We start from the raw sequence: 19,974 nt of genomic DNA, 5'->3' as shown, positions 1-19,974 counted from the left end.
TATGACCTATGGTGTCTGTGAGGACACCAGAATCTTTAATACTTGTGTAACTACACAGTACCTGACATTTTCCAGGAGAAAATACTGATGTCAGTCTTACAAACCATTAATGGCTGAAAATGGCTTACTTTAAAAATACGTTCTTTGGCTATCAAGGGAAGCAGCTTGATGCGGTCCAGATTGTCCCCTAGTGCATTCAGGGGTGTATCTGCTTCTCAGAGCCTCTGGATATACGTGACCCTTCCAGGTCTAGGAAAGATGAGGAAGTTACAGCTCAATAAAGAAATGACATAGCTGTTAATATCTTTCTGCAGGTGCAGAAATCATGAATGCCTGGGTTTTTTCTGTTAGAATTCCACTCTAAATCTGCTAGAGTTCTCATAGCCATCGACAAAACAGCAGTTCAGAGCCAAATTATATGTAATGGGGATCAACCCTCTCTTGATCCTCTTCCCAGTTCTCCAGAGAACTTCCTTAATGTGGAAATTATGAGGGTTAATTATGAAATTATCTTCAGCAAGCGTTCAAGTGCATCAAGCACAAATTGAGAGGAAACACAAACTGTGGTCTCCTTCAGCAGGTCCACGCAGGCCTAATCCCACCCTTCTGCTCAATGTGTGAGCAGCCTTATCACTGGTCTAAATAGCCCAACACCGTGAAAAGCTAAGGAGAGGCAAGAGCACAGGGAGAGGTGTTGCAAGCCGGGCTCCCACAGTCCAGCCCTCCTGTGTGAAAGGCTGCGGAAACTATCCATCCCTCATCAGCCCCAGGGGAGGAATGACTGCAGGGGACCAGGGCCAGGCAATAACACTGGTGAAAGGCCCTGGGATGCTGACTGTGCTTTTCAGCTGCTCAGTGCTCTGCTGCCAGGAACCCACACACAAAGCTGAGGAGTGACCAGTGAAATTTGCCAGGCAGAGCTTCAAAGTTTACACAGGAGAGAAATACAGGGAGAGGCTCAGATGGTGATATTGCCCTCGTTGTTAGGAAAATGCACATATGTGGCATGGGAGAGGTGGGCTTGCAGTTGTTTTAAGAGGTGGTTGTCACGTGCAGCTGATAATGGAGCGTTGTCTTCCCTGCTCCGCAATGGGTGCCTCAGCCACCTAGATATCCTGCAGCGGAGTTTGCTGTCCAGCCAAACATCGACCTGACCCTTACAGCAGCTGGTTTTGGCTGGAGCTGGATGACATGCTGTGCTTTCACGTTCAGGCATTCCAAAACAGAGGCTTTGCTGTCTTCTTGCTTATTTAATTTGAGTTTACGTTTGTTTCATGTTTAATTGGTAGTATAGCAGCACTGCTAACAGTGGGAATAAAAGTGGCCTGTAATTAGCAGCTTAGGCTGTTAAAACATGGAACTAACGTGTGGACCTGCTCCAGGGAGCAGCCTCGGGAGCGAGAGTTCCCAGGTCCTCCAGCAAGCACAAGGCATACTAGAGGTTTTATAAAAGCTGAGAAGGCACCACATGCTGCAGAGGCCAGGGCAGCTGGGCACGCCGAGGGCTAGAACCAGGTCCAAGTTTTGAGCTCCATCCCTCCTTACTTACCTGTTGTCTATACCACAGCCATTAAAGCAGGCAAGGAGGATGGAAGCTGCAGCCCCTCCAAGTGCTTTGGTTTCATCATTGGGAAAAACACCTACAGGTGAATGTTTACAAACAAGCCCAGTACGAGGGGGTGGTCTGTGCTGGCTGTCGAAGATGGAGGAGTGGAAATGCCAAGCATTTTCCTGTGGTGTAAGGTTAGTCTTGGCTATAATGTCTCTCTAAGGAGCTGCTCTAATTAATGCAAAATACTCTAGTTACTACTTAATAAATACCAGGGTGCTTCTAAATAGCGCAAAATTGAGAGCCTTTATTTAGTAGTGCCTACAATTTAGGTACAAGTTAACCTTTCCAACGCGGATGCTTCCTGGCAGCGGCCATGTCAGGGACGGGTGAGGGAGCAGAAGGAGAGGCCCCCGGGTGCCAGGGCACTCTGCCCTGCTCTGGCTACCTCATGTTGAGGCCCCCAGTGGAGGAAGGACGGCAGAAAAGGTACCTTTCCATTAAAAAGCTGACAAAGGAAGGGTAGGGTCACCCAGTCCGTATGCAGCAGTCAGCAGTCCTCTGGGCTGACCTCTTCTGAAAGCCATTTCTCTGCTGTCTCTGCTTTCTCCCTGGTTAGGCACCAGTGCAGATGGATGGGAAAGAAAGGCTGGCTGCCTCCAGGCCCTGGTGGGTTTGGGTGCCTGGGACAGATGGCAGAGCCGGGTCGCTGTTTCAGGGGTCTCTCCCAAGAGCCCGGAGGAGCTCAGCGCCTTGGGCGTAGCCCGGCAGTGGGGTACAGCCGCCTTGCCATGCGATGCACAGCGTGGGCACAAGGCCCAGCAGGCAGGGCTGGCGCAGGCCCTGGCATCGAGGGGTGCAGAGTAAAGTAAAGCAGAGGGTCTGCCCTGCTCTCTCTCCACCCGTGGGCCCAGCCCCGCATGGCACAGCAACCTCCGCGTGGGCACGGTGCCCCCGGTGCAGTGGGACCGCAGGAGCATCTCGCCTCGGCGTCCCAGGAAGGGGCCGCACTTCTCAGGGCAGTGTGGGCAAAGGGCGGATGATTCCTCCTTTTCTATTTGTGAACAAAAATGTTTCCTTCCAAACTGTGCTGTGGCTCTGCTTGATAAATCTGGAGCCTGGTTTTTTTGTTGTTGTTGTATTGTATTGTATTGTATTTTTTTCGAGCAATGGTGCCAGTGCAACTCGCCCTGTAGCGCAAACGGACCCAGAAAGAGGGAGGAAGATAAAATGAATTTAAATTCCAAAGGGGTTTCAGTGCTGGTTTCCTAGTCCCCGAGTCAGCAATGTGTTTGTGAAAATTCAGCCTTTTTGTCTCTTAGAAAAAAAGGGCTAAATCTACATCGGTGGCCCAGTCTAGGTTTGCTATTCTTTGCATTTTCTATTCAAGTGAATGAGAGTGAATGAAGTGGCCTGGGACCCTTTATTTGATCTACTCAATTGCATAAAGTGACAGAATTCTAATATATTTGTTTAATGCTCTTCAATGGGGCTTTCACTTTCTAGCTTGCAAATGAAGCCTCGATCTGCAAAGTTTTGTCCTTTTTTTCTTTCCACCTTTTTTTTTTTTCCTGGCAGAGGGACCATATTTCATAACTCGGGCCACGGTTTGAAGTGATTTCGAGAGGAGTTTTAGACTCGAAAAGTGGGAAATAAAGAAACAGATGTGAAGTTATTGTAAATTCTTATAGTGGGCTCTGGGGCTATTGTAAACCCACTGCAGGCGGTCCAAAGCCTCTCTTTTTCATGCTGTAATTGAAACATATTAATTAGATAATTTGTTGTTAGTTTAAAAGAAACAAATACAGCCCCTCCAAGGCTTCACAGCCTCGGTTCCTTTTTGTTAAGAAAAACAAAACAAAATAAAAAAAAAAAAAAACCAACCCACAAAGTGACATTTATATTAAGATTCCGAGATAATTCGGCACTGAAGTTGATGAAGCCGCTGAGGTTTTTGTCCCTTTCTCAAGGGCCACTTCTGAAGAAAGGCTGGCTCATAAAACTCCCTCTCGGGGGTCGCCGGGCAGCTCTTTTCTCCTACCTGGCACGGCCCCCGCCCTGCCCTGCGAGAGAGGAAAGAGTCGGGGGGAGAAAGAGCTCTCAAGAAAAGATTCAGGCTTGTGGGGTGATGTCTTGTCACACGTCGAGGGGAAGGAAAAAAAGAGAAAAAAAAAAAAAAAAAGAACGAAAACGAAGTGTCCCGACGAGAAGGACTCCCCATGCCCCCCATGCGAGCCGCAGCCCGGGGAGAAGAGCTCGTGCCCGGAGCCAGCGCTCCCTTTGCATCAAGCGCACGCAGCTTATAGCGTCTCACTGGCAAATAAAATAAACCATAAAGAGTCCCCCCCGGCCCCCCCAAAACGCCTAAACGCGCCGGAGCCGCGGCCGCGGCTGATGCCCTCGCCCCCCTTCGCCCCTTCCCTCCGCGCTGTTGTCTCTCGCTGTTGTGTTTCAGATCCGTGTTTATTGACATTGGACTTGAGCCATTAGGGAGATTTAACAAGTCAGAGCAGTAAATTCAAGCGCCGCGCTGAGCTGCGTGTTTGTTTGCGACAAGCGGGGCCGCGTCTCCGGCCTCGGGGAGCCCCGAGAGGAGGGGAAAGGGCCCTTGAGAAGTTCGGGTCTCGCTTTCCGAGAAGGAGGCGAGGAAGCTATTATTGCACCTTCCAAAATATTTTGCTTTGGGGCGTGATCTTTTCTGATCGTTATCTTCGCTGATCGCTATATGAGTTTAAAAAGACCCTGAAAGTGCAGCTTCGCCTTCTAAGCTGAGCTCGGGTTTCATCTGTGAGGATTTGTTCTGACTGCTAGATCTTAAAAGCAAAAAAAAAAAAAAGGAAGGAAGGAAGGAGAAAAAGAGTCCTCCTCGTCTAAAAATGTAGGTCATCGCTTGGTTAGGAAAAGTTTGTCGAGTTCTGTGTCCACTGATGTGGTGATAAGTTTTGAATGCTTTCTTTAGCTGATCGTGTTGATATAATCGTGGGTTGGACTTGATGAATGAGTTCAGTTGTCCCCCATCTGACAAGCTTTAGCAGCTTCATGCATTTTAATCAGCCCAGTGATTCATGTATTTTCCACCTTTTTTCTGTGTGTGGGACCCGTTCTCTTTTAAAAAATGGTCGCAAGTGGATTAATTACCCTCTGCATTAATCTCAGAACTTTTGCAGGGACCGTGCGGTGTGCAGGGAGGAAGCGGGGATGGCACCGGCGCGGCTCGCGGTCCCCAAATTCAGAGAGAGACCCGGCACAGCCCAAACCCTGTCACATCGTTGCCGTAGAATTAGCGAATCCCGGCGGTTCATTAGAATACAATGTCGTTTCCTCGCTAACATCTCTAACTGCGCTCCTGGCGCAGCAGCCTCAGCTCTCGCTCGTTTCCCCAGACCGTTTCTCTCCTTTTCACCGGCTGCAGAACCCTTGCAAAATCCCTAAAAGAACTGGAGGACCCCACTGGAAGGTGCCTGGAATCCAGTTTTCATCGTAACTACTTTGCCCCACGCTTTCTCAAAGGGCTGTACATTGGCTTGCAGAAAAGCTGGTACGGTTTAGGTATGGAAAGTGTGATCGGTAGAGACTGATAAATTGTGGCAGCGATTGGAGTAGCTGCGATGCTTGAGAACGTTTAAATGACAGGGAAAAGGCTACAAGAGCTCGCTTTTCCCCGGAAAAATTTGAGATGCCACTTGTGACAAAAACCACACCTGACAAAAATTCTGTGTTCTCAGACTTAAAAACAGTAACTAATTTTAAAAATATTTTTTACGTTTACTCTGTGTTGGGGAAGCTACTATTTTTTAATAAGTTTTAGAGAAAATTTAACTGGGAGTACATAGGTGATAAATAAACCTCCACACAGTCATTAGTGCAGTACGTGTGTGAGCACCTATGCACACAGAGCCCTGCACAGCTCTATACATATCACCCCCCCCAGCTCGTGTGTGTCACCTTCTCGGTAAGCTGGCAATGATGACGATTTTATCTAACATGTTATGGTACGTTAGTAACTATATTTGTAATAACCTCCTGTGAAAAAGCTGTTTGGATTCTCTAAATGTGGGAATAACGTCGTTCCTTTTCTCATGAACTAATGCTTTCGCTTTTCTCTTGTATACTCTTTAAAAAGACAAATAAGAAACTAAATCTGCATTTACATATTTTAATGAGAAAATATTATTTGGACGACTAGATTCATAATTTAACGTAGACACTTTTTAACCTTTGTCTTAAAGCACACATGCTGGGAACAAGAACACCAATATTTAAAACACCATGCTTGTTCTGTACAGGGGAAAAAAAAGTTAAAAAGAAACGTCTTTACAGTTTCATTAGACACCAATGCCGGTTTGGGGTGGTTTTTTTTCTTCTTTTTCTTAACTTAAGCAGTTCACAACAGAACGACAGTTCAGTTTCCAGCAAACTACCTAGAACTAGAAAGCAGTATATCAAACAAAAGTGCATTTTACACATTTTATAATCATTCCTATGCACAAACATTTACAGTTTCCCTGGCCCCCTCTCTCTCGTCTGCAGAAAGCAGGATCCCCTCTGCAGTTTGTACCCGCTGTGTCACTTCTCCACCTTTTACCGGTGACTTCAGCAGCTTCTCTTACACCGTGCCGGGTTGTGTGCTTGGTGACAGGTTTGGTTTTCTTAGTATTGTTGTTCGGTTTTAAGCTATGAAATAAATAGCTACAATTAAAAAAAAAAAAAAACCACAAAAAAAATAGGAAAAAAAAAACCAAGGAAGCCCTCGGCTCCCCCAGCCTCCAGGTTAATCAGCAGTTAACAGACAAATCACATTCGCTTCCTCTTCCACCTGGAAACTGGAGCGAGCGTCCCCGTCCCCGCAGGTGCCTCCCGGGCCGCTCTTTGCGTTGTAAACGAGCCGGGGACGGAGCGAGCGCGGAGCCGTCCGCTGCCCCGGGGTCCCGGGCTCCGAGGCCGCAAACGCCGCCGCTCCCGTGCGGGGAGCCCGCGGCCGCTCCGCGCTGTCGGTGCTTTCCAGGAGCGGCCCCGTACGGCCCCTCGCCCTGCCCCGGGCAAAGGGAGGGGAAGAGGCATCGCCCGCTCTCCGGCAACTCGAAGGCGCCTGAAGTACTTCGGGGAACCCAGGGGTGCGAGCGGCAGTTCGGGGGGGGGCGGCCGGGCCCGTCCTCTCCGCTCGGGGAGACGAGGGCGCAGTTCCGAGCGAGGGCGGCTCGCGCCGAGGGGGCGAAGCTTCCAGCGGGGAGCCGGCCGCGTCTGCTTTCGAGGAAAAGAGGAGGGAGGGCGAGAAGGGAGAGAGGAGCGCTCCGAGGAAGCTCGGGGAGCGGGGGGCGGCGCAGTCCGCGCAGCGGCCCGGGTCAGTGAACCGCCACGGAGTGCAGCGCGGGCGCCGGGCTCGTCAGAGTCTCGCTGGGGGTGGCCGGGCTGCTCTGGCTCGTCGCCGTCTGCGAGGACGTGGGGCTGAGCGAGGGCGGCGAGTTCGAGAGGATGGTGGGGATGGGCGCGGGCAGGGCGGGCAGGGCCGGCACGGCGGCCGGGGCGGGCTTGATGGGCACGGGGATGGCCGGCAGCGTCTGCCCCCCGTGGCACAGCGGCTTGAGGGGCACCCCGTACGCGCCGTACTCGCCGCTCGCCATGGAGATGGGGGTGGCCGTGTCGATCATGCCGGAGCCGTACACGTGCGGCCAGCCCGTGCCGATGGAGCTGCCCACCGTAGTCAACTGGTTGGGGAGGGGGTAGGCGGCCGGCACGGGCTGCATGGTGGAGAAGGCGAGGCCCCCGGGCATCTTGTACTCTCTGGCGATGATGTTCTCGATGGCGAAGGGGTGCTTGAAGCTGGAGGGCTGGGACACGCCGAGGTTGTAGGTGGACATCTGGGGCAGGTGGGTGCCGCCGGCCAGGGCGCTGAGCCGCAGCTTCGCCTGCTGCTGCAGGTACTGGGCGGCGTCGGCCGGCTTGCTGGGGGCCAGGTGGTCCGACTTGAGCACCTTGAAGCGCTTGCGGCGCCGCAGGAAGCTGCCGTTCTCGAACATGTCCCCGCAGCTGGGGTGCAGCGCCCAGAAGCTGCCCTTGCCCGGCTGGTCGGGGCGCCGCGGGATCTTGATGAAGCAGTCGTTGAAGGAGAGGTTGTGCCGGAGGGAGTTCTGCCAGCGCTGCGTGTTCTCCCGGTAGTAGGGGAAGCGGTCCATGATGAACTTGTAGATCTCGCTCAGGGGCAGCATCTTCTCCGGGGAGCTCTGGATTGCCATGGCGGTCAGCGAGATGTAGGAGTAGGGCGGCTTCTGATCGCTGTAAGTGTTTCTGCCCGGGCGAGGCATCTTGGCTGGGGGACCCGCGGAGACCTGCGGAAGGGCAGCGACAAGGAGGGGGCCGGGGCCGGGGAGAGGGGTGAGTCCGAGAGGGTTCGCGCTGGGGACGGAAAAGGGCACGGGGAGGGGGCACGGCGGACCCCGGCCCTGAGGGGGTGCGGGGTGGGGGTGCCGGGAGGGGGCAGGGGAAAACCACCCGGGGCTCCGCGTCGCCGGCGGCGATGAAGCGCTGAGCCTTTCTCCCGGCTCCGGCCTCGCTCAGCCCGGCCTCCCCGCAGCGGTCCGCGCCCGTGAAGTTATTCTAGCGGTAGCTCTGCCTTCTGGCCTCGGCGAGGAGGAGAAGGGCACCCCCTCCCCTCGTCTCCCGCCCCGCTCCACGCCAGCCCCGCCAACGCTCACCTTAAAGTTGCTGGAAGTTGTCAGTCCGCATCCGGGACGCGGCTGGAGTCCGGGCTCCTTCCCCCGCTCCGCCGGCGCGGCTCTCGCTCCTTCGGCGGCCGCTCTGCTCCGCGTTAGTCCCGAGGAGGCGGCGAGCCGGCTCGCTTTTGGGAATCCTCTCGTCTACCCCTCCCTTCGCCTCCTCGGGCTGAATCAGCTTCTTTTACACCACCGGTAGCAGGGGCTTGTTTGCTTCTCGGCAGCCGCGATGAGCTAAGTAGTTGCCTCCATGTCCTTCCTCTAACCATCTGATAGTTTTATGTGGTGACATGAGCAGAAAAGACCCCTGTAGAGGCGCTTCATTAATGTGCCACTTCTTTGCTATCATATGACAATCGCCTTGGGAGCAGGGGGAGGGGAGCGGGGAGGAGGGGGCTGGAGAGAAAGGCATAATCTGGTTTCATTTACACCTATTTACATGGACACCTTGGGCCAATGGGAATCATTTCCATTTGAAGACGAGGCGAGGGGTGAAAAGGCTCCGCCAGCGGAATTGCAGCGCGATGGTACCCGGTGGCTGGGGGTGGGGGGGGAAGGTCTGCGCTAACCTCTCTGTGGACTTTGCAGGAAGCTTAGTCTGCAATTCACACTCACAAACGGAGGTACCGAGCAGTGGGATGTTTGACATGGAAATTGCTTGGCTGTGGTATTCTGTTTGTTCTGCATTGTTATCTGATTTGTATTGTTGGCTAACTTAAGGCGAGCCTTTTTCCCCCGGAACGAGAGACTTTCTCTTTGCCAAATCCGCTCTCCTCGAGCGAAGGTATTTTCGAGGAGAAAAAAAAAAAAAGAATCGGGGCTCCTCCGTAGCCGCCCCGGCAAGTGTCCCGTGTCCCCCCGCCCCCGGCCGAGGCAGCCCCGCCGCTCGGGTCCCGCGGACCTGTTGGTGCTCGGAGCATCCTCCAGCTGCCCCTCCGCTCTCGGCGGGGAAGGAGCCGGCGGGAGCCCGAGCCCCGAGCTGCGGCTCCGCTCCGCCGTGCCGCCTCCTCCCCGGGCGCCGGGCGCCGAGCCCCGCTCCCGGAGCCGCAGCCCACCCCGACTGTGCCCCGGGGGCAGGATCGGGCCCTGGCTCGGGAGGGAAGTTGTGGGGGGTGTGTGGCCGAGGCTGCAGCGCGTCCTGTCACCCCAGAGCCGCAGTGACAGCTTGGCTGGGGGCTGCGAGCCCTGCGAGGAGCAGCCTTTGTGGGGAGCAACGCGTCCGCTCCGTTAACGATACTTTGGGAGCCGGTCAATAACTCACCAAAACGTAACTTAAACACGATGAATTTAGGAGATTAAACAATTTCATTAATATTGAAATGGTTGCTGAGGCTGAGCGCGCCCGCTTGAAATGCAAGCGCACGTTTTTCAATATTAACAGAAGTACTTGAAGAAAAGAATAATGTCACCTTCTTAATTCAAGCAAAAAGCGCCGGGGTGGGGGAGGGAGGCCGGGCTGCAGCCAGGCGGCTCTCGCAGGGACGCTCCCCGAAACCCGGCACCGGCTCCAAAACGCGTTTGACGCTGCAACCGGCGTCGCGTGTGTTAAACGGCGCTGCCCTCGCCCCAGCCCGGCTGCCCTCGGGCCCGTCTAATCCCTCTCTCTCGGGCCAGGGCGGCGTTTAGAGGGTAATGGGCAAATAATTGCGTTTCTAGGAATCCGAGGAACCGGCCTCGGCCCCGCGTTGCCGAGCTGAGGAGCCCTTTTGGGGGAGACCTACCGCTCGTCCCCCCCTTTCCGAGAGCTCCCGGGGGCTGCTGAGCGGCTCCAGCCGGCCGGGCAGGGCTGGGGGGGCCGCCCCAAACTTCTTCTGGGAGCGAGAGGTGCTGAGGCGATGGACATTTGCTAGAGGGCAGGAAAGACAATGCTCTGACATGAGGAGATTCCTGCCAGCATCCCCATGGACACCGGGCAGGAGGCTCGCCCTGAGCGCCCCTAAACACGGGGCTTTAACGGGCACCTCCGACCCCCCGACTTGTACCGCCCCCCAGTCCGGGGTCTGTCGCTCAGCCCGGGTTCGCACCGGGATGCCTGTCACAAAGAGGGCTCCGAAACAACGCGGGGAGAAATAAAATTTACAGGCTGACAAACTATTTTCTTCCTTTTTTTGCCGGTACCTTTTCTTTCCGAAGAAAGAAAAAAAAAAAACCAAACCCGTCCGCTGGCGCAAATGGGAACCTGCAAGCTGTAAAGTTAAAGAAAAGTCGACTTCGTTGTTGTTTGTTCCTCCGAGCGAGACCGAGGTACGGCTGGAAGGCGCCCGATTTTTTGTGTTTTTGCAGTGTGATGGAATGAGGGAGCGGAGGGGCAGGGCAGGCAGAGCCACCCCGGCTATCCGTACCCGAAGTTCACCTCGTGTTGAGCGCACAACAGCTGACAGACGCGGGCAATATAGGATTTAAATGGAACTTGTAGCATTTGCCTTTTACTTTGAAAGCCAACGTCAGGAAAGAGGGGAGGGGGGCAAGTGAATCCAAATCCGTTGTGCAGAAAACGAAAACAAATAGACGTGTTTCTGAAGCCCAATTCAAACAAGGAGCTCAGGGGAAGTGTTGGGAAAACTGTATAAAATACACATAAGTCAATTATATCAATGTGCAAACCCAATGGAAATCTATCTCATGCAATAGCCATTCAGCCCGTGCACGGAGCCCATCGCGGGCCACCTTTCTGCATGGAAGGTTCGCAATAGCCCCCTTTCCCACAAGCGAGACCACACACGTTTACAGATTTGGTAATAATTTATGCTAATTTTCCTCCATAAATCCACAATTCGCTCCAGTGGCAAGCGGGGCTGTTGAGAGAGGAAAAGGAGACGGAAAAGTGACAAATACAATATTGATTTTGAATGCTTGTGGCTGCAAGCAGGTGTGTAGCTTGGCGGAGGGGAGGAGTGGGAGAGGGGCTGCGGGGGAAAGCCAAGAAGTTTTCCAAGGAGAAATAAAAGAGGGGGGGAAAAAAATCCACTCCGCATGAGAGAATAGCTCACAACCTTGTTAATATTTACAAACCAGTTGAGAGAAAAGAGAAGGGAGGGGGAAAGTACCAGCTTCTTAGGGTTTCCTAGGCTGCGAAACACAATGCCGGGCTCTGAGCGAGCTTCCCCCGTTTTGGGAAGTCAACTCCCGGCTGCTGCTGCGCCCGCAGCTCGCCTAAGCCTCGCTCGCTCTTTTTTTTTTTTATTTTGTAATGGTTCTGCTTCTCTTTGCTTCTCGGGGGCCGAGAGGGAGAAGGAAGCGGAGAGTCTGGAGCTCTCCCGCTTTTCTGTGAATTCCCGGTGCGGTTTCCCGAAGCGCCGCGGCCGCTCTGGGAACCGCGGGGCTTTGTCCCACCCCGCATTCTTCACCAAATCTGCCACTTTGGCGTGAAACTGCTTAGCGCCCTTTCAAAAGGATTTTGTTCCTTTCGCGACGAGCGCTAAACAAACTGGCCCTGCCTGTCAGGGCCGCGCCGAGAGCCGCTCCCCGGCCCCGACGGGCTCCGCAGCGCCCGGGACGCCCCGTCGGGGACCCGCTCGGACCCGCAGCCTCCGCCGCTTCTGTCCCGGCCCCGGGCCCCGGCTCCCCGGGACGGAGCCTTCCCCCTCTGCCTTCCGCCGCCGGGAAATCCGCAGCCCCCCGCGGGACGGCCCCGGGGCCCCGCTCTGCGCCCCGCCTGGCCCGCACCTGGCCCCGCTGTCCGCGCAGGGGTGTGCAGATGTGCGCAGGGGGGCATAGGGCTGCGCAGATGTGCGCAGGGGCGCATAGGGGTGCGCAGATGTGCGCAGGGGCGCATAGGGGTGTGCAGATGTGCGCAGGGGTGCTCGACTCGGGGCAGCGCGGAGAACACCTCGAGTCCCGGCGTTAGCACCTGAGAGCCTGTCCTTGTGTCAGACTCCACTTCCCTTCAGCGCTGGGGTATTTATCTACGTTTAGGAATTGTTGGTTTGTTTATTTATTTATTTGGAGAAGTGTGAGGGGAGGCCTCGCAAACTTTTTCTTTTTTTTTTTAATCTTCCCTTTTATTTAAATGTCGCATTTCGAGCTGCCCTCGCTTCTCTCTCTTTTTTTTTTTTTTTTTTTTTTGCATTGTAGGAAATATTGAAAATGCCACCTTAGTATTGAAGGGATTAACTTGCTTTTCTCCCAGCCCCTAACTCTGGTGTAAAGGGAGCAGTAGATCAACTGTATAATGTGTGCACTGTTTGGTCATTTGTACAAGCAGAACAAAGGTTGAGCTAAGCCAAATTGCATTGCACTTGTGAACCGAGTCCCAATTTGAAGTATCTTTTACAGCAGGGGGAATGAGAACAATTTCGTGTATGTCTAAAAGGGAATAACAAAGCCACTTTCTAGAGCATCTCAAAGTGAAGTAGTGAGGCGTGACATTCCCAGGGTGAGGAGGGACAAAGGCAGGGTCAGGGGGATGAAAAAGGGAATCAAACAGCCACTTTCACATGTCTGCCCTCAACTGCTGCACCTCTCCATAATAGGAAACAACTGTTGTAAAAAGGGGGATTGCTCCCATTCATTCAAAATAGCAAATGATAGCTAAACAACATTGTCAAAACTGAATCAACTTCTGTGCAGTACCACCCAGAAAAAGGTATTGTGCGTTGGTTAATAGCTGGGTGGAGCAAACTTGATTTTCCTTTCTTTTTCTTTCTTTCTTTTCTTTCTTTTATTCTTTCTTTCTTTTTTTTTTTAAAGGACTCTTCTTTCCAAACCAGTCTGTTTTATACTAAACTTTCTTTTTAATCATCCGCTTTTCCCCCCAAGGCTCGCTCACCTCAGCCTGCTCTTGTCTCGGAGTTCCGCACAAACCCAGAAAGACAAAAAAAAAATAAAGATAATAAAAAAGAGGCTCTGTCCCCCTGCCGGGGCGGTGCGAAGCCAGAGCCCCCCAAAAGCGAGGGGGTCACGGCTGGGCCAGAGGCGGCTCCGGAGCGGCGGGGCAGGACTCGGGGCCGGCGCAGCCCCCGGCAGCGCAGGTAGCGGCGCTGGGGCTCGGGCCAACGGCAGGAGGAGCGTCCTCCCCGTTGTGGGAGCCTTTAACGAGCCGCATTTAATGAGGGTCAGCGCCGTGAATGCGGGTGTCTCCCCGCGGTTGGCGGGGGGCGTGTTTGCGGTGCGGTGTGTGGGCCCCGCGCCGCCACCCACCGAGCGCGGCCGCTGCCCCCGCCCGCTCCGGGACGCGTTACCCGGCCCCGACGGGTCGGTCCTCAGAGCCTCTGTGGCTCCAACTTTAGAAAAATCTCCCCGCCGCGGTTTCTTCTCCTATATTTTGCCTGCGCCTTTATTATCGAGCGGTATTTAATCAACTAGAGAGGAAAGAATTAGATAGAGGACTTTTTTTTTCTTTTTTTTTTAATTTTCTTTTTTTTTTCCTTTTTCTTATGGCGAGGGAAGGTTTTACACGGCAATAGAAGCCACTGCGAGCGGCAGCTTTGGGTTCGGGGCAGGGCCCCTCGCGTTCCTCCCGTCTGAAGTTTCTCCTCCCGGTCCCCCCAGTCAAACCCTCGCCCTGCGCTCGGGGTTTGGGTCGCCGGGGCCGGTGCCCGTCGGGGCACAGGGACGATTTTTAGAAGCCCCCCCCCCCCACTCGCCCCCGCGGCCCCGTTGGTGGCCCCGCTGGTGGCCCCGCGCGGAGCTGGGCGGAGCCGCCCGGGTAAACGGCTTGTGTATCTCACATTATCATCCCGCTGGCTGCGGGCAATGTAGATTTTCTAAAGATCTAATGAATAAACAACCGGCAAGTGCTGGCGGTGTCATTTACATTGTTAATGCCTACATGTGTATAATAAATATGCATTTGTATGTCTTCAAATAAACTCTTTTTAGTTTTTAACCTGTGGTGGTTTTTTTTAGAAGCTGCCTTTTCCAAGAAGCCGGTTTTCCTTTTCGTTTCCTGCGCTGGCGGGGAGGGCAGAGCCCCGGGAAGCTTCGCACCCGCTTCTCGGCCCGCACCTTCACCAGCGGAACGATTTAAACGGTACAATATTAGCTCACTGCATTCGTCTGGAGGTGCAAAGAACAATCCATTCCGAGCCTCGGCTTCAAAGGCGCCGGATTCCCCTCAAGGAAAAGTTTACAGACGCGGCTGCTCGCTGCCTCCTCCCTGCCTCTCCCTCCTCCCCCAGCCAGGCGGTTTCCCCGCACGCCTCTGTAGAGGGCAGCCCTGGCCAGCTTTCCTCCCCTCTCCGGGGCTGGGGGCTGAGGGCTCGGGGCTCGGGGCTCGGCTCCTGCGCTTCCACAGCCGCCGGGCGCTTCCAGCCCCGCCGCTTCCAGCCCCGCCGCCTTCACCTTGGGAGGGATAAAGATTTTCGCCTCATTTTTCGCTGCAAACCAGGTGCCGCTTCCTCACGCCGCTCGGTGGCAAATGTCTCATCTTCAGCGAGCTGGATCTGGCATACATTATTTTAATTAAGTCTATGGCGATTTACTTTCCTCTGAGATCCATTCCACGGTGCAATTAGGAACGTATCGGTGCTAGCAGATATGAATATTCAGGAGAGTGTCAATTAATTAGCAGACAGAGGAATCTCATTATGGTGCTCAAACCCCTCTTAGTGCTCAGCAGAATTAAGGGGGCATTTGCCAATGTGCCGGATTAGTGAATATTTTACTGCGCGCTCATTTAACTTCATTATCGTAGCACTTAGGCTACTCTCCGATTTTATTAATTAAATTGCGCATTAATTCTTCCAGAAAGGGGGATAAAAGTTTTACGAGGCCCCGGCCCTCCCGCGGCCGCCTCCGCCGGCGGGGCCCGGGCTGCCCGAGGTCGGTTTGCATCCTCGGGCTTCTCCATCCCTGCTACCCGAGCCTTTAGGGCTTCGTCTGTCCCTGCTACCCGAGCTCTTCCCGGCGTCCGGGGAGCCCCCCGTGCCATTAACCCCTTAATCTCTGCTCAGGCTGCCGAAAGGACAGGGATAATCTCCTCCTCCCCAGCACGAACCGGGGACCGCGAGGATCCGAGAGCGGCCGGCGCCATCACGCCCCTTTTCTAATTTCTATTTGAATTCTCATCATTTTTTTTTTTCCAAGGAGCATTGTATTAAGAGCAGCTCTTTAAAAAAAAATGTCCGTGGGATATTGTGCTTTGCAAAAAACAAACAAAAATTCCCTCGGAAATGTTTAATATTAAATATTAATTGGATTTAAATTCAATAGGCGATTCTTGCGACGGTTCTAGACGTGCGGGGAGCTGTAGATGAGCGGCCCCCGCGCGGTTCTCGCAGGAGGGAGCAGCCCGGTGCCCGCCCAGGCTCCGCGGAGCAAAGGGAGATGGATGGAAACGGCTTTAAAAAGTCACCTCCGTGTCCGCACCGAGCGCGGAATTTGCCCAAAAAGGTTAGAAAGACAAATATTAAATCTGCCTTCACAAAGGGAGCCGCTAAATAGATCCGAAATTAATATGCATGTAAAATTAATTAGCTGCATTTCATGACATCAAAATAAGTACCTGGGAAACAAGAACACCTTCTGGGCATTTGGCACCATATGCTAGAATTATAGTTAATTGACTAATTACATAAATTAAGCATTCATTTTACAACACATCGAGTATAAAAGATCTCTCAATTAATTGTGGAGAGAGGAGAAGGTTAAAGGGGAGGCTGGCGCTCCGGCCGGGGCGGGCGGTGCCGGGAGCTGCGGCCACAGCCCCAGCCCCGTTCATTGGAATCAATTAGGCAGCTGAGGTTGATTAGCTGGTGCCCTCCCCTCTCTTCCCCTTTCCCAGGGCCGGTCCCGGTCCCGCTGAGCCCGCAGCTCCTGCCGCCCGCTTGCGGCTATGTGAGGATCGAGCCGCTCCTGCGCCCCCAGGTATTTGATTCCGGCTAGAAAGCTCCTGTGGAGAAAAGGAGCAGGGTGGGAGGCACCTTCTGGTGAAGGTGGTCAGGTTCTCCCGTTATCCTGTGAGAGCAGGGCTAAGTTTCAAATCCTGTCAAAACTTGTGCCTGCGCCTTGGAGGTGTGAGGCGATGCTCTCTGTGGGCTCAGCGCCTTAGAGCCTCCGTGCCTGCTGCCTTCCTCACCCAGAGGAATTGGGGTGCTCCCCTGCACCCCGCTGTACCCACAAAGGTGCCAGGCTGCGTGGGGCTCGCCGCGTCGCTAACCGTTTAAGTGTGATGGTGGCTGCGTTTAAATGCAGGGAGGCTCTGGAGCTAATGGCAATAATTGCGTCTTAAAAGCTTAAAACGGAAAGACTCGAACCAGTAAGGGAGCTCTGGGGACCGATGAAACCCAGGCTGCGGAGCAAGGAGCAGAAAGATTTTCATACTACAGGTGTTTGGGGAGGGACAGGTGAGCGGTTTGCGTTTACACTGGGGTTTGCTGAGCCCCAGAGTACAGCAGTTCCCCTCTGCAGGGGTTGGCAAAGCGAGGCTGGAGCTGGGCCTGCCCTGGCAGAGCAGGAGGCCCGTGGCAGGCACCAAGCGGCCTGCAGGGAGGTCTCGTTTCTGCCTTTGTGGGGACTTGTGGGGACTCGTTGGGGTCACCACTAATTTCATCCATGAGTTTGCCTTACTAATATAAATAAAATTCAGCCTACCTCCCCCTTAGTAAAGAAACATTCCATAGGAAGTGGTCTGCTTGCATTACCAACATAGTCTGACCAATGATGGGCTGGTGAACAGATGAAAACCTGCTACGTGTCTATCTTTTTATTGAGACAAAATGCTCGTTCTGAGGCAGTAGGCTTGTGCTGTTGGCAGATGCTGAAGGTACTTGAGGGAGATGTTGACAAGTGGATAATTGTCAGCAGAACTAAAACAGACATGTTGTTTACAGTTGAGCGTGATTAATTGAGAGTAAATAAAACAGCAGCTCTGTTCATAAACTCTCTTGGCAGCTCAAGTTCAAAAGCAGGCAGCGTGCTCCAGAAAGAAAGGCACTGAACTTGCCGTTGTTTTTGAGGAAGGGCTCATGCGCAGGGGTTAGTAACTGACCGTGATAGTTTGAATATGCGGTGCAGCATGGGACGCCAGCCTCTAGGTTTCACATGGTTTCCTGCTTGCTTTTTCTCTCTACTGGTTTCTTTTTTCTTCCATTGTGGTTTATATCGCTGGATCACAAAGGGTTGTGGTTCTCATGTTTATTCAGAAGAAAAAGTTATGCATCCGAGTGCCAGACACAGTCGACATGTTCAGGTAAAATGAGTGGACGACAGTGGTCTAGGATACTCCATCAACAGTAAAATGTTCGGTGATGCAGTAATCTTGCTTCCCATGCTCTAACTTCAAGTTGTTATAGAATATTTCGTGCTCTTTAACAGTATTGAGCAGTACAGATCAGTGCTGGTGGTCAGTGCAAGCCCAGGTGTGCTCAGCAGGTTTTTTTGTAAGTCAAGATAAGTTTCTATTTGTATCTCGGGTAGGTGTATATTTAACCCGAGTTGTACAGAAGGTGGCATAGTTTGTATCGCAGCGATACATACTCAGACTAGACAGATACTGCAGCCCAGCTGGAAGGTGTGTGTGGGAAAATAGTGCTTACCCCTCCAGAATGGCCCAAATGTGTTGTTTGTGCAGACCTTTCAAAATTATCATTTCCCTTCTCGTTTGATCTGCTCTGAAGCCACTTCCTGTGACTTATTCTTCCTTTAATGCACTGGAGCCCTACTAAGAGGCTGTTGTAGATGGCTTAGCCTCCCCAGGCTGTAGTGCACTTTGAAGCAAAGTTGTGAGACTGTTAATCTGCATTCAGACTTCCCGCCTTGGTCCTGTCTTTGTGTGTCTGTATTTCAAGAACAGCAAATCTGTGTGTGTTCCTGTTGCCAGTGGACACTCAAATGGCTCTGACTGGATTGCAGCAGTCCCCCACCTGTAAATGAGATGCGTGCTTGATCTGTCAGTACTGAAGGAGAGGTAAGCTCTTGTTTTATCGATGACTGTTGTGGATTCTTTGTTGAATCAGTTTGCTGCAGCTTGCAGGATTATTTTGATTTGTTTGTTGATTTATTTTTTTTTTTAATTCCCTAACTCTATCCTACTGCCATGACTTTGACTGGAAAGGATCTGTTGGCAGCAGTCTGTGCCGGCTTCCAAGGAATGCCCGTAGGGGAATATCCTTCAGTCCCAGGCCCACAGTTTAAAGACGTGTTTCCTGGTGGCTGGGTCACAAAGGGGCCTTGAGGTGTGGTGGGGCATTACTGGTTTGTTATAGCTGTATGTGCTTTGCGAGAGGGCAAGACTGGCAGGAATTTGTAAGAGGCTGTGTGATCATACACATTTGTTTCTTTTCAATGTACACGTACTGTTTGGTTTTCACTTTGTATTTTGAAGGCCAGTCACGCCACCAGCCTCCTATCCAGAGATCCCGTTAGCGCTGAAGGTGCTGCTAGTGCAGGGTGTGATGTGGATCCATCACCTTTGTACCATGGACCTGATATTTCTTGCCTTGCTCCTGCCGCTCACTGGCTGCCGGGCTCCTGTCCAGATGGGGCTGTGGCTCTCCAGCCATGCCTAAGGATATTTATTCTAATTGGTCAATAGCTTGTCAGCAGGACTATTAATTAACTTAGGCTTAGATAGTTTACGCTACTGCAGCCGATATTATTGCTCTTTTTTGCTTTGAAGCCTTCTGTACCCTTAGTATTTCTCCAGTTCCTTCCAAAACCTTTCCCCTTCACTGTATCTGTGCTGCTGACTTTGCTCATCGCTCCTCTAGAGTGTCTCTTCCTCTGGAGCGTGTGCTGGTCTAAGCTGCAGCAGCTCGCCTGTGCAGCTGAGAAGCGCCCCGGGATGCTCCCCAAAAGCTGCAGCACTTCAAAGGAGACGCTGCAGGCTCAGAGCAGCCAGAAAACAGGAGCCTGCAGTGCTCTAAGCCCCAAAGGTGGCTGCTGGCATGGATGTAAGAGGAAAAGCTCCTTTCAAGGAGCAGCTTTGGAGTTTCCTTCTGTAGGGGAGCACTGGGCACTTCAGGGACAAGGCAGCAAGCCAGGATCCTCTATGCAGGTTGTGAAGATCTTCCCAGAAGCTAGAGCAGCTGTGTGGGGAACTCCTGGATGATTCAAAGCACCAAGGGGGAGCGGCGTGGGGGGAAGTTTTCCTTGCGGAGAGATGAGAGCATTGTCTGTTCTGCTGCTGGTAAGCTCTCCAGCCCCAAAGTTGTTGCTGTCTTTTACTACCCTTAGGTCCTCTGTGTTACTTGTTTAGATGGTGGTAGGGGTCAGGTCTCCAAACAGAAGGCAGGACAGATGGAAAAAAAGTGTTTTCAATACGTGTGTCAACATTTCACTTTCACTCAAATGTGAGATGGAAAAGACTTCTGAGACAAAATCCCTTTGGCCATAACTATGAGCCACACCTCCATAGCACCTTTAAAGGATAAGTTCTCTAATGGAGCTGTAGAACTGAAGAAACAGGCCCAAAGGCAGGAGGTTCTGCTTCAGTTGACATCAGCAGAATTGGTGTATTTTACAAACGGTAATGATCTACCTCCTTTGCACATGAATTGTGGGTGAGGACATGTCCAGTCTCTTTATGACCCTGCCACAAGAGCTGTGCTGCTTGGAGCTACAGGAATATCTACCAAAAATTGCCAGAAACCTTATCGATTCTATAGCAAACTCCAAGAAGTCTAAAGCACTGTGTAGTGTATTGTAGTATTGCCAAAAGTTCCAAGCAAAAATCCAGGCCTCAGAAGATGATGTATAATCTCATGCTCTTTGACTTTTTCACAGAGCTTTTCAGCTGCTGTGGCCTGTGTTGGACTGATAAGATGGTGTGAGCTG

General features: G+C 52.7%; 1 protein-coding gene across 1 annotated transcript; it reads right to left on the bottom strand.

Moving 5' to 3' along the window:
* Positions 1 to 6,891: 6,891 nt before the first annotated feature.
* On the bottom strand, positions 6,892 to 8,281 carry FOXB1 (forkhead box B1). The gene is made up of 2 exons (XM_069867231.1): positions 8,242 to 8,281; positions 6,892 to 7,875 (listed from the first exon to the last, which is right to left on the bottom strand). The coding sequence occupies exon 2, from the start codon at positions 7,849 to 7,851 to the stop codon at positions 6,892 to 6,894; it is 960 nt and encodes a 319-aa protein (XP_069723332.1). The 5' UTR covers positions 7,852 to 7,875; positions 8,242 to 8,281.
* Positions 8,282 to 19,974: the final 11,693 nt, after the last annotated feature.

Source organism: Phaenicophaeus curvirostris, chromosome 12 (assembly GCF_032191515.1).
Source record: "Phaenicophaeus curvirostris isolate KB17595 chromosome 12, BPBGC_Pcur_1.0, whole genome shotgun sequence".
Classification (NCBI taxonomy): Eukaryota; Metazoa; Chordata; class Aves; order Cuculiformes; family Cuculidae; genus Phaenicophaeus; species Phaenicophaeus curvirostris.
The sequence above is the reverse complement of the archived record's forward strand: the minus strand, read 5'-3'. Positions and strand labels throughout refer to the sequence as shown.

Coding starts and splice junctions, on each gene's coding strand:
- FOXB1 (XM_069867231.1), bottom strand. CDS start 7,851: ATGCCTCGCCCGGGCAGAAACACTTACAGCGATCAGAAGCCGCCCTAC.